General features: G+C 29.3%; 1 protein-coding gene across 2 annotated transcripts in view; it reads left to right on the top strand.

Moving 5' to 3' along the window:
• Positions 1-14,258, top strand: part of Epac (Exchange protein directly activated by cAMP) — a 181,873-nt gene that overhangs the window by 12,224 nt on the left and 155,391 nt on the right. For both annotated transcript variants that reach the window (XM_065511856.1, XM_065511855.1), the window contains exons 2-3: positions 27-169; positions 502-593. In XM_065511856.1, the coding sequence (XP_065367928.1) occupies positions 27-169; positions 502-593 (235 nt within the window). The remainder of the gene's footprint in view (positions 1-26; positions 170-501; positions 594-14,258) is intronic.

Genomic DNA, 14,258 nt, shown 5'->3' with positions numbered 1-14,258 from the left:
TCTTCATATTATTTGCTTCTTTGCAGACCTTGTGACCGTAATCTGCGAGATGTTGAATTGATATCCTGTCGTCTGCGTCGCGTGGAGCCGCTGTGTCGCCTTCCTGGCTCAGCATTGCAGCAATTGGCCATGTGCGGTTTCTACGAAGATCTTGAAAAAGGCGTTACACGTAAGTGCTCCAAAGCAATAAATATGAATGAATGAACGGAGGAATGAATAAAAGAGTAAATAACCACCAAACCACCCACTTTTCACACCCACACACATACACTAAATATGTAAAGTGGGGAATTAGTAATTGTTAGTGGTGGATTTAAAATACAAAAACATCAACTACTACATTAGAGCAGAATAACAATTTGTTATTCTGCTCTAATGGCTTTTTACAGTTTTCTTTCTCTCGTATTATTTTTGTTGTACTTTCTGCCATTCATTCATTCTTTTTTTTTTGGCTTAATGCCTAAATGTATGCTAACAAATTTTCATTATTTTACTTTTTAGTTTTTCGTGCCGGCGAACAAGGTCGTTTTTGGTATGCTGTTTTAGGTGGCTCTTTGGAGGTGCGCTATCATGCCACTGATGCTGATGGAAAGGTTAGTTAAAGTACCTAGTTGAAGTAGTTGCAGTTGTAGTAGCCTCTCCTTGTAAATGGCTGTTGAAGTTGATAGAAAAATCTTATGAAAATCATAAATTTTTAATAAGATTTCATATTTTTTTTTTTGCTTGTTCCTTGAACAACTTTGTCTACTATATATATAAAAAAAATATAAAATAGTATGCCAGTTGAAACAAGAAACAAATTTATTTTGAATTTCATGTGTAATAAGAGTCTTTGGTAAAAGTTTTCTTTTATAAAGTGTTTGTTTTTTTCGAGGTAATCTTAAACGTATTTATTTTAGTCTCTTGCAGATAACTTAAATGTTTTGAAAAAAGTGTTTTAATATGATATATTGTAATAGTTTTACGCCAATTTAAAATATAACTAGTAAACAGAAAATGAATATTAAAGTTTATGTTAGCGAAGCAAAATCAATTAATAATTTCGATGTTCTTTTGAAATTGTTTTTTTTTTGACATCAGATTTGAAAATGAGCTGTAATTTTATGCAAAATATTTGGAATATATTTGTTAGAGCTAGTTTCTTACTTTTCAGTTAAACTCAGCTTAACACGTTGTTATATTAATCCTGAAACATATTTTGCCGGAATTTAACCAATGATTGTGTTTCTCACTAGTGGATTAATTTTGTTAGCATTGCCATACTTTTCAGTCAAATCACATGTTTATTCTTCAAATTTTTTCATATAAATATGGCAATACTATACATTTTATAAGAAAAAGCAACCGCGAACATAACTTTTTTTGTAAATTTTAACTTTCTAAAAGAAAAAACGACATAAAAGTATATAAAATGTATATTGATGTTAATAAAGCAAATAAAAGCAAAGAGCTGCTGTGCTGAATTGTTTATTTTATTTTCCATCTGTTTGTGCTTTGGCATTTTATACTTAGGTTTAACTCACCAATGATGCTCAGTTAAACCTAGATTATATAGCATATAAACAATAAGTGAGAAACACAATTTTTAGTTTAATTTAGGTTTAAGCGAAGAATGCAGATTATCTCTATCCCAGAAACTAGCTCTTAGAGAATTTAATGATGAAACTATAAGGGCTAATCTAGTGAAATATACAGGCATTATTTATCTAGTTTCCTTTCATTATAACAAACTAGCACTGATTGAAATCTGTCCATATTTGTAAAAGTTACAAGCTGTACAAAGTTTCCCTAATCAGAGTTGGTCGACTTTTACACCCTTTGATCTAACAGGGTGGTGACAAATTTCATTTATTTCTACGATTCATTCATATATAGTTTTGGAATCAAAATAGTAGTTTAGAAGATTCCGATTTATAAAAAATTTTTTTTCAATTGTCACACTATGTGTGACTGAGAGAGCCATCTTAAGCGGCTAATATTGTAAAAATTATATTCAACCCCATTTTCAATATCTCAATATCTGGTTATCGTTTTTCGTAACGATAAACCTCCAATTAAAATTTTTTTTTGTATGAGAACTGTCAGTTTATCGTCACGATAAAAAATAACCAGAGATTGAGAAAATGGGGGTCGGACTGCAGATTTTCCACGCATTAAATACCATACTCTAATTGCCGCACCAGATATTTGAGGTCTCTGGGACATGTGTATGTAATAAAAAGATCACTACCCCTCCATTTTTAAAATATTAAACAATTGAGCAAAGAAATATCTTTTGCGCGTCAAAAAAAGATTTTAAATTTAGAAAATTTTGAAATTTAATTTTTTTGGCCGAAAAACCGAGTTTACTTCTTGTTTCTTAGAAATAATGTTTCGTTAGGAATTTATGGTGTTTTTTATATGATTTTGAAAGGTCGGGCATATTTTTGAACTAGAAATCGCCTAAAATTTCAAATAGGGGTTTACGTTATTTAGAATCGAAATTTTGAATTCAATCTAAGTGTTCTAAAATCTGGAAGCTGTGATTCAAAAACAACCAACAGTTTTAGATACATAGGTGGGTCAATAAGTCCGCGACATTTTGAATTTCTTAAATGAATGGACAACACTGCTGCTGTAAACAGGATTATGTCAGTTGACTCCTGTCGAAATTTGTGTTTGACAGCCACTGATAGCAAGGCAAAAATCCATGAATTAAGCTACGAAATGACTAGTGACTATTTCTTGTTTCCAAACCTGAAGAAATGCCTCGGAGGAAAGAGATTTGATTTCAACGATGAAATAATCTCACAAAAAATACTTATTTTGGTGACATCGACAAATCTTATTTTTTGGAAGGGACAAATAGCATGGAGCTCAAAGGAGACTATATTGGAAAATAAAATAATGTTTCATCAAAAAACCTGCATTTCATTGAAAACGACAAGGACTTTTTGATCTACCCTCGTACTATAATGTATTATAAACCATAGTAAATTGGACCTACAATGGGTCAAAATCGGAAAAAAAATTTTGAAACTGAATTTTTTTTTCACCAAAAAAAAAAATTAAAAAAATAAGAAAAAAATTTAAAATAACAAATAGAAAATTTTTTTTTCAAAAAATGAAAAAAACAACTTTAAAAAAAAAAATATTATTTACCAAAAATATTTAAAATTTTTATTTTGAAGTATAATTTGGTGAAGGGTATATAAGATTCGGCACAGCCGAATTAGCACTCTTACTTGTTTTTATCTAATTATGCAGTATTTTTGAAATATCGGGCACAATTTTACTTCGAATTCCACTTAACTTTGTTTGTTTAGAGCATCCAAGCAGTTAAGGAAGTAGTCAATGTATCCCTTACAGATAGTAATTGTCACTAATGTCTCACCACTTGTCTGAATTTATATATTTTGGGTTATTTGACACATATGTGCTCCTTGTAGTGTAAAGAGAAGTCAATTGGTTACTTCATATATCCCATGCAATCTAAGGTAGATCGACTTAAGTGTCTCTAAGTAATCTAAAGTGTAGTCCCTTTAAATGTTTTGTGAGTAATTTGCACAAAATGGATTTATACAAATTGTGTTGATATAATTCTCATACAGTTTATTTTCTTTTTGCTTAAGTATACTGACATCCCATGTAACCTAGCGTGAGGTCAATTGAGACTTTAATGTCTCTAAGTAACATAGATTGTAGTCACTTGAAACCTTTAGTTTCTACTGAACTTTAGAAAGTAATTATTTTATCCACCAGGAGTAATCTTGTTTACAAGCAATCGGTTATTGGACTGTCTATGAGATTTTTCATTTTAACTGACTATTTGAGGACAATAAGTACCCGTACCTGTTATAATAATTAATTAAGTCTCTTGCCGATCATACCAAAACGGTTTCAAATCAATACGTTTGTACGAGTCCAAAAACAGGTGATTTTAAAGTTGAAGATTTCAGAACTGTTGAATTTCATGGATTTTAAGTCAAAAAAACCTTTTACAAACTTTAGCCCCTGGAAAAATATGTTTTCAGAATTATAAGAAAGATATTATTACAGAGATTATACAAAATGTATCCAATTTTGTATAGGGTCCTTCACAGGTCCTACCAAATTTAATACAGTTTTGGATGAAATTTCGGAGTTGGGCCATTTGTTGTGCGAATTACAAAAACAATACAGTTTTATATGCCCTAGTTTGTTTTGGATATGCTATGTAAGTATTTTATCAGTCTCGAACCAAGATTTGTTTTATAATTGTTTGGGACTTTTTTGGGAATCAACTAACTATTTGTAATCTTGTTAAATTAAACTTAATTAAAAAATTTTTGTAAAGAAGAACTTCCATTTTCTGATAATCCATTATTGAAATCATAGAATAGCAATGTGAATTTTGTCAGTACTTCGAAATTCTTCTTCTTACCCTTTCGCTTCTTTGGAAGTTCTTTTTCTTATTTAAGTAGTAGCAAGTTAGTTAACTGACGCCAACTTTAATCGATAATGTTTTTAAGAAGCCAGACCGACACACATTTTCTTTTAACGAAAATTATAATTTAGTATAAAAGCAATTTTATGACACTTGATATATGTATGTATTTCAGCGATAAAAGTTGATGATGAGTGTGATAAAATACAAATATGAATGGCAAGATGCTCGAATTAACTATTACCAGCGCTAGTCATGAGTACAAACACTTATTTATTTATATGCACAAGTACTTAAGTGGCAATAGTAGCAGCTTTTTTATTTTTGGTGATAAAAATAAATAGAAAAATATAATAAACTATTACTATCTAAATGGATGAAAGAATTGCTTTCAATATCAATAAAATAAAATATACAACGAATACGAATTATAATAAAAAACAAACAAAAAAAATTGTATATGAATATGTCCTTGACTTAGAACTACGATTATTTTTATGTAAGTAATACGTACTTGCTTATATGTAGAATATAGTAATGCTAAAAATACCCTATTGAAAATTGAGTTGTAAAGAGAATTTTAGAAAAAGATTTTTAAAAAATTAACATTTTACAACATGCTGTAATGCTTGTGTAGGATGTCAAAATTTTTTTGGAATTAATGCCAGACTTATGGAAAATTCAGCATGCCTTTTGCAGGTGGGTAACAATATTTTGCACTTTTTAGATTTTCAATGCTCCCAAGGTCTAAATTTCTCTCCTCATCTAAAAAACGTTTAGAGACGTTTAAAATATCTTCAAAACTTTTCCAACTGGCTAGCTTTATTTCATGTTTTTTTTCTGCTAACAATCAAATTATAAATAATTTAGCTGTTCTTAGTATTCCCCCGTTTCTACTATGTATGTACTACTGTTGTGCATATAATGACAAATGTCAGAGACAGACCGACAGACAGCCTTGTTGACAAATACGGGTGTCAATTACAAATTCACAAACAATTTGAGAAGCAACGAAAAAAAGCAAATATTTCATACAACATTGTACATGTCAAAAAACAATCAACTGAAAAAATATCAAATGCATTTCATATTTATGCATAAATTTACTGTTAGAAACACATAGATACAAACAAACAAACATACTTGTGTGTATTTACAGACATTTTACAAACAAATATGAATATGAATGAATTATATGAGCCATGAATATTAAAACAAATATAAGCCAAACTATTCCATATTGAATGTTCAAATAAATATGTTCTAATATATAGTATTTAATTCAAATTCCGTTTTATTTTATTACTGCTTTTTTTGTGCGAAAATCCCCAGTAGTATTTGCACATACACCCGCTCAGTAGTTCCTAGACCTACAGACACGCACGCACTCTCCACAAAACAAGCTTCAACAATAAAAACTAGAAAAAAAAATGGAATGAATGGAAATAGAAAAAAAGAAATGAGAACAAATTTAATTTAACAACATGACAATCATAATGTCATAATACGAGTACAACAACGGCAACAACAATTGAAGACACTTTGGAGAAAATTGATATACCCTTTCTAGATTATGGCAAAAAAAAACAAGAACAACCAAACAACAAAACAACAGTAGCGAAAATATGCCACTACGATATTTAGACTACAAGTCACTGGCAGCAGATATTTCAACAAGTTAGAGTAGTATGAGCGGCTTAGCCGAATTATATGAACCCTTTCAGCTTTGTTTTCAAAAAGTTATAAAACCGTTGAAACACCATTTTTGTACACTTTATAACGAATAATTGTAAAAGTACTTGTTTCATTCCATTTCCAAATTATACAATTTTCCGTATGTTAGTTGAAATCAACTTTCCGAATAGCTCAGTTATCTTACGAATGCCGAGTCCGATTCAATATATCAGATATATTTTCGAGCATTTTGCAACTGAAAATCAGCAAAATTAGCTGAGATAAGATTATTTTTTTTACGAATTGTTATTTAATTTTTTTTAAAAAATTTTTCCAAATCTTTTTTATTTTAAAATATGTTTTTTTAATTTATTAGTGAAAAAAAAATTATGTAAAAAAAAAATTCGGGTTAAAAAATATTATTCCCGATTTTGAACCATTGTAGGTCCAACTTACTATAGCATTATATACATCGTTGCAATGGACTTTGAAATATCTGTCATTAGATATGTTAATGCCTTAGTAATCCAGATATAGATAAAATATATGACAAAAAATCCAGGTTGTCCCGGTTTTATATATCAACCATATGGACCGATTTTCTTGATTTTATATAGCCACCGAGTGGGGAAGATTCCTGATATATTGATGTATCAATCATGTTTGTAAGTTATTTGGGGGCTACAGAAAAGTTGATTTCAACATACAGACGGACAGATCGACCCCGATATCTATAACAATCCAGAATATATCCCTTGCCACTCCTGGTGAAGGGTATAAAAAGAACATTACAGGAACATAGAAAATGAGTTATAGTCAAGATTGAGGTAAAAATTGAAGCATTCAAAGAGCCACGATTGAGGTAAAGATTGAAGCATACAAAGAGCCACGATTGACATCAAAATTGAAGCATGCAAAGAGCCACGCTTGAGGTAAAAATTGAATCATACAAAGAGTCATGATTGAGGTAAAGATTGAAGCACACAAAGAGTCATGATTGAGGTAAAGATTGAAGCACACAAAGAGCTTAGATTGACATAAAAATTGAGGCATACAAAGAGCCACGATTGACGTAAAAATTTAGGCTAAAATTTAAGCATACAAAGAGCCACGATTGAGGTAAAGATTGAAGCAAACATAGAGCCACGATTAAGGAACAAATTTAAGCATACAATGAACCACGATTGACGTAAAAATTTAAGCATACAAAGACCCACGCTTGATGTAAAAACTGCTGTATACAAGGAGCTACGACGATTGACTTAAAAATTTAAGCAATTAAATAGCCAATACTGACGTAGAAATTTAAGTTTATAAATAGTCAGTATTGATTAGGGTATTCAATCGATTAACCGTTAATCGGTTAACCGATTAATTTTGTACGGTTAACTGTTCGAATAATTTGAAATTGCCGATTTTCAAATAAATAAACCGATTAATTTGTGTCGATTAACCGATTTTCCTTTTTTTTGCACTTTAAACATTTTTTTGTATTTATTTTTCCGTTTCAATTCAAATACAAAATTCAAATTAAATTTAGATATTTTTTGAACATCCAATAAGCATGATTAGGGAGTATGTATAACAACTGACATATTTAATTTACATGTATTTGAAACTTTGTTTGTATTTACATGTATAGACGAAACTTTTTTTTAAATGAGTCGTTTATCATAATTAAACGAAACTATTAAATTAATCAAAATCTAAAACAATCCAAAAAGGAATATTCTTTATCATGCTTTTGATTTCTTCAACATATACAATCAGCGAGAGTTTTTTCCAAGAAAAGTTTTATTAAATCTAAAGAAAAAAATCGGAAAAACACGGAATTTGAGTTATGACGTTGTTGCAGCAAATAGGCGATATGTTTACAAAAATTATCTCAAATACCTTATTTGCTGTTTTTTATGTTTTTGTACACAAAATTCGTTGTTGTATTTTCAATTCAAAATGAAAATATAAATTATTCGGTTAATCGAATAATTTTAAATTAACCGATTATTAACCGAATAAGTCTAAAGATTAATTATTTGCTCGATTAACCGATTAAACCAGAAACCCGATTAATTGAATACCCTAGTATTGATGTAAATATTGAAGTATAGAACCTAACATGATTGACGAAATATTGAAGTGTAGAAAGCACCACAATTAATATAAACATTGTGGGATCTTTTCAAGTATTTAGCTTTTTTTCCTGAAACATTTGTACAATATACATTTATTTAAAGTATTGGCCATCATTAGCTATGAACTTTTTCCATCTTTCTGGCAACATATGGATTCCGAGCCAAAAGAACTGCTCATCATTTGAGGCCAAGAACGAATCAAGCTAATTTCGGATATTCTGTTCTGAAATAAAGCGTAGCCCAGAAAGAGCGTTCTGCACCGATCAAAACAAATAGTAGTCGGATGGGGCACGTTCTGGACTATAAAACGGTTGAGGCAAAACTTCCCAATTACTTCATTCTTAATACTTTTTAGCAGTTATTGCAACCTGTGGCCGCATATTCTGGGTTGTGTTCGGTACAGGTACAGATAGGACCATTTTGCTCCCACCAAATACAGAGAATTATCTTAGCGCCATGGATATTTGGCTTTAGTGTCGATTCGGCTGATTGGCCGGGTTACACTTCGGGTTATCGTAATGAATAATTTCGGACATACAAAATCGTCTCTCATCTTGATTTCGTATGGTATCCAATTTCCTGCTTTTGGATGAATCCTGCTACTCTGAAATGTTTTAAAATTGCTCTTTGAGTAGCACCCAATGAGTTTTTAAACTCTTGTTGAGTTTGACAACACTCTTCATGGTCTTCTTGGTCTTCAAACTTTTTTGGCTGGCCTGGGCCATCTTTGTCTTCCATGTCAAAATCACGTTGAAATCGATTTAACACATTCCCCATAAGCTTCGGTGAACAATCGGTGTGCTTCAGCATCACTTTTTTCAAATTAAAGAAGTAACGCAAAACTTCCCAGATATGACACTTTGTTGGCACAAAAAAAAACATTGCTGTTTACACTATAATGTTCCATAACTAAGTGAGAATAAATGACGGATGTCTACCCTTCAAAAATTAAAAAGATATGCCATCTATTGTAAATCCCGTATTTTTAAGTCATACACCCAATAGAAAGAGCAACTATTGATATAGAAATTGAATTAATGAAGGATCCACCATTGAAGTACATATTTAGATAGATAGGTATTTGTCCTTTGGAACAAATATGATAAAATCTGAATAAATCCAAAAAAAAACTATTTATTAGCAAATTGATGTCAAAATAGCTGGCAACTTTAGCAGCACGAGTGACTTGTCAAATATAAATATGTACATATGCAAGTAGGGTATCAAAGTACTTACATACTTATGTGTTCGTTAACATTAGAATGCAGGGCACAACAAAGTAAAAATATGAGTTTTATAATCGACAAAAGTTACGTGAGTATATTTTTTCTTTGCATATTACTTTTTTTTCTTTAAGCAAAACTCAAAAAATAAAGAAAAAAAGTAACTGAAATATGAATGAATGAATAAATGAACGTCTGAATGAGTTTGCAATTGTTACAAGTATTAAGCGAAGAAAATGTAAATAAAAAAACAATAAAAGTTTTGAAAAATTTTCAAATACTACATAAAAAAACAACTGCTTATAATAAATGACAAAATGTCACCTACATAAATAACAAAAATGAATGTAAAACAAGTAAGAGTGCTATATTCGGCTGTGCCGAATCTTATATACCCTTCACCAAATTATACTTCAAAATTTTAAATATTTTTAGGTAAACAAAATTTAATTTTTTTTCCAGTTGTTTTTTGAATTTTTTGGAAAAAAAAATTTTTCGATTGTTATTTAAAATTTTTTTTTTTAAATTTAAAAAAATTTTTTTTTTTAAAATTTTAAAATTTTAAAATTTTTTTTTTTTAAAATTTTAAAATTTTTTTTTTTGTTTTTTCAATTTTTAAAAAAAAAAAAAAATTCGGGTTCAAAATTTTTTTCCCGATTTTTACCCATTGTAGGTCCAACTTACTATGGTCTTATATACGTCGTGTCAAATGTCTTTGAAATATCTATCATTAGATATCCATATTGTCTATATAATGTCTTAGTAATCCAGATATAGGTAAAAAAAATAGGTCAAAAATCGAGGTTGTCTTGGTTTTTTCCTCATATCTCAGCCATTTGTGGACCGATTTTGCTGATTTTAAATAGCAAAATTCTCGAAAGCATGTCTGACAGAATTATTGAAGATTTGGATCCCGAAGATATCTGGGGTCTTCAGAAAACTGATTTCAACAGACAGACAGACAGACAGACAGACGGACAGACAGACAGACAGACAGACAGACAGACAGACAGACAGACGGACATGGCTTAATCGACTCCGCTATCTATAAGGATCCAGAATATATATACTTTATAGGGTCGGAAATGAAAAATGTAGAAATTACAAACGGAATGACAAACTTATATATACCCTTCTCACGAAGCTGAAGGGTATAAATTAACAGCAACAGTAAGTAATTCGAAATTCAGACATGAAATGCAAAGAAATTACATGATAAAGTAAAAAATCAACAAAAAAAAGAGAAATGAGGGACTATATTTAAGATTTCTGCTAGTACACGGAGAAAACAATTGCCAATTTATTCTGAGCACCAATTCTTAATTTATTAGTTACAACTAATGGGATCTTAGGCACTCTCAAAATGTCTAGTTACCCACTAACCTACTTACAAGGCATTTTATTGGGGAATTTATTGTGTGGAAGGTAAATCCTTCCAATGTTTCAATAAAATTTTCCATTTTTAACCATATTTATAATATTTTTAATAAATAAGATTTGTTTTTTTTATACTTTCCAATAATATATATGCAGTATTGATGCAATTGACGATTTCGTTTGCATTTCTCAACGTATTCGATTGCAAAAATTTATTTTTATTATTTTGCTGTCTGCAGTTATGCAGCGAAAAATACATTGTATGAAGTTGCAAACCAAGCGGAAGATTTCTTCAGATTAATAACCAGCCACTAACTATAGCAATATGAAAGTGGTAATAAAATACTTAAAATATGATAAAAACGAGAAGAAAAAAACCCATTGACTTCTTATTACGAATCAATGAATGTATGAAAGAATGAATGAGATGTTTGTATTTAATATGCACTGGGGCATAATTTCGTATTTGTACATATTACTTTTTTTTTGTTTTTATTGGGAAAATATATTTCGTATTTCGTTTTTATTATTACTTATTTATTTGCTCAAAAGTACATATGGGCAATTCCATATCATCGTACGTGACATTTGTACGCCTATAGGGTGGAATAGATTTTGCAAAAATAAGAGTATCTGAAAAATTATTTGGTCTTTATGTTCCATTCAGAGGGTACTATATTTGAAAATAATAAAAATTTCTTTCGAAATATTGTTGTCCAAAATATTAAGCGAAATAAGGGTATATCGTTCGTGTAGAAATATGCGAAAATATTCGAATCGTGAGAGGCGTTATGTTTTCTTTTAATTTCTTACACTAAACGAAATATTTTTCCTTTACAATCCATCATATTTAAATAAAAACAATTTTTGGATGATTTTATAATAAATACAATTTAATATATTATGTGACATACCGTACGTGACAGATTTTTCTCTTATAATAAAACAATATATATTCTGTAAATATATGTAGACAAAAACTAAAAAAAATGAATACATTCGGTTTCAATAAACCAGGGACATAACTGTTATAACCAGGGAAACCAAAATATGCAAATGCATGTTTTTTCTGGTGCGTCTAATGAGCACATGGATAAGATATTTACACATTTCAGAACTATTTAAGAATTTTGGCATCGATTTGTTAGTGCATATTTTTGCATATTTTACCCTTAAATACATATTTTTGCATATATTTGTTTTCAGAGCATATTTATGTCATATTTTGCGTTTTTAGAGCATATTTTACTGTTTAATAGCATATTTTGAGTTTATCAAAAACAAATTGTGTCTTACTTATTTTTCGCTGTTGTGTTACAGGTTTTTACTTCCTTTGTTTAAAATTCAAAATTTTCACCAAAAAAAAAAAAATTAAAAAACAGAAATTTTTTTTTTAAAATTTAAAATAACAATTCGAAAAATTTTTTTATCCAAAAAATTAAAAAACTGAAAAAAAATGTTCACCTAAAAAAAAATTTTTTTTCCAAAAAATTAAAAATTTTTAAATTTTTTTTGGTTAAAAATTATGTAAAAGTTTGTTTTTTAAGAGCATATTTTTTAAATTTTAAGAGCATATTTTAAAGTTTTTACGCTTTTTTTTAGAGCATATTTCCGGTTTCCCTGGTTATAAAAAATTTGGAAAAAATCTTGAAATAATTGTCTATCAAGAATTTTTAAAAAAGAGTCTCTGAATTACAGTTAAATATAACCAATATTATTTTGGTCTTTGATAACCATTATATTTGTTTTGGTCTTCAATAACCATTATGAAAGATTTAAATTTTTTTAGGTCTTTAATAACCATTATAAAATATTTTTATTTTTTTTGGTCTTTGATAACAATTATTAAAGATTTTTATTTTTTTTGGTCTTCTGTAAACATTATGAAAGGTTTCTTCGGAAGTGGGCCTTATATGGGAGCTACGACAAATTATGAACCAATCGTCACAAAATTTAGTAGTGAGAGTTCGACTTATATAGAACTTATTTGTGCTGAATTTGGTTTGGATATCTATATAACTAAGATATTTATGAGAGATTATCTATTCTCAGATAGGATAATCGTATGGGGTCTATGAGAAATAATAGACCGATTCTAACCAAATTCAATTGGCTTCATACTTGGGGAACAATACGCTACATCACTATGGTGGTGTAGGGTATAAATATTTGTAATGTAGTCTACAGAAGACCAAAAAAATAAAAATCTTTCATAATGGTTATTAAACCCTTAAAAAAATTTAAATTTTTCATAATGGTTATTAAAGACTAAAATTTGTTTGAGTTATTTATAATTGTTATTACGGGGCCTATTTTTTTAATTTATTTTTTCTATAACCAAAACAATAACAGTTATTTCGGGTCCCTGCAATAAACAATTTGACAATAGCAAAAAAACAATCAGAGTCAAATTCATTTCATACTACAAGCTAATTGGTAGCCTAGTTTTCGCCGCAATTTTAGTTTAAACTATTATTTTTGTTTTTAAAATGTTGTAATATGATCTAAATACTTTCACATAGTAACATTTTATTATTTTCTTCTATTCAAATCATCTTGAAGAAAAGTTTCAAGTGTTTTTGTGTTTTCGTGGAATTGCCCATATGCCAATTTTTATGTTTGTGCATAAAATATGTAGGTAATTTTATTTCTTTCATACAAACAAATAAACTGAATGCAAAAAATAAGAAAATGTAATTAAATACATGATATCGACATATATGGCAAATAAAAATATTATTTTATACCCTTCACCAGAAGTGTAAAATGTATAGTGGGATAATAGGGTGTCCTCATGTATGTGGAGGAAATTAGATCCAGGAACAAAAACACATTTATAAATATTCAAAAGAAAAATGTAATACTTTGTTTTTATCGAACGACATGATGTAAATATCTAGGCGATCTACGATAAATCTTTACGATCATACAAATTTTGTCCTTAATAATCTAATTGGAAAATTTTTATGGAGAAATATTCTCGAAATATTTTGAAACAAATCTAGACCTTAAATTCATTAAAAATTATTTATTTACAAATCAATCAATTTAACGCTTCACAGTCTCTGGCGGAAATCGAACCCGCAACCCTCAGATTAATAGTTCAGCACACTATCGACTGATCTATCATAAGTTATTTAAGGGCTTCGGAAATTGGCAACCATACTAATATGTATGATTATTCAGCAGCAGACAAAACTTCATAGAGTCACAGGTATGTGTGTAAAGCATTACCGCAATGAAATATATATAACGCCGCAATTTTTCCACAGTTTTTCTTTACTGCACCCGAGGGAAACATATCGATAATGTTAAATATATTTCCCGCCATCATCTAGGCAAAAGTAAATGTTTAAATTTAAAAGAGATTTTTGGTTAGAAATTAGTTTATAAATTCATCAGGACAGCCGGTTTAACGATGACTGTCTACTTATTATTTATTTATTA

The sequence above is a fragment of the Calliphora vicina genome, chromosome 5 (assembly GCF_958450345.1).
Source record: "Calliphora vicina chromosome 5, idCalVici1.1, whole genome shotgun sequence".
Classification (NCBI taxonomy): Eukaryota; Metazoa; Arthropoda; class Insecta; order Diptera; family Calliphoridae; genus Calliphora; species Calliphora vicina.
The sequence above is the reverse complement of the archived record's forward strand: the minus strand, read 5'-3'. Positions and strand labels throughout refer to the sequence as shown.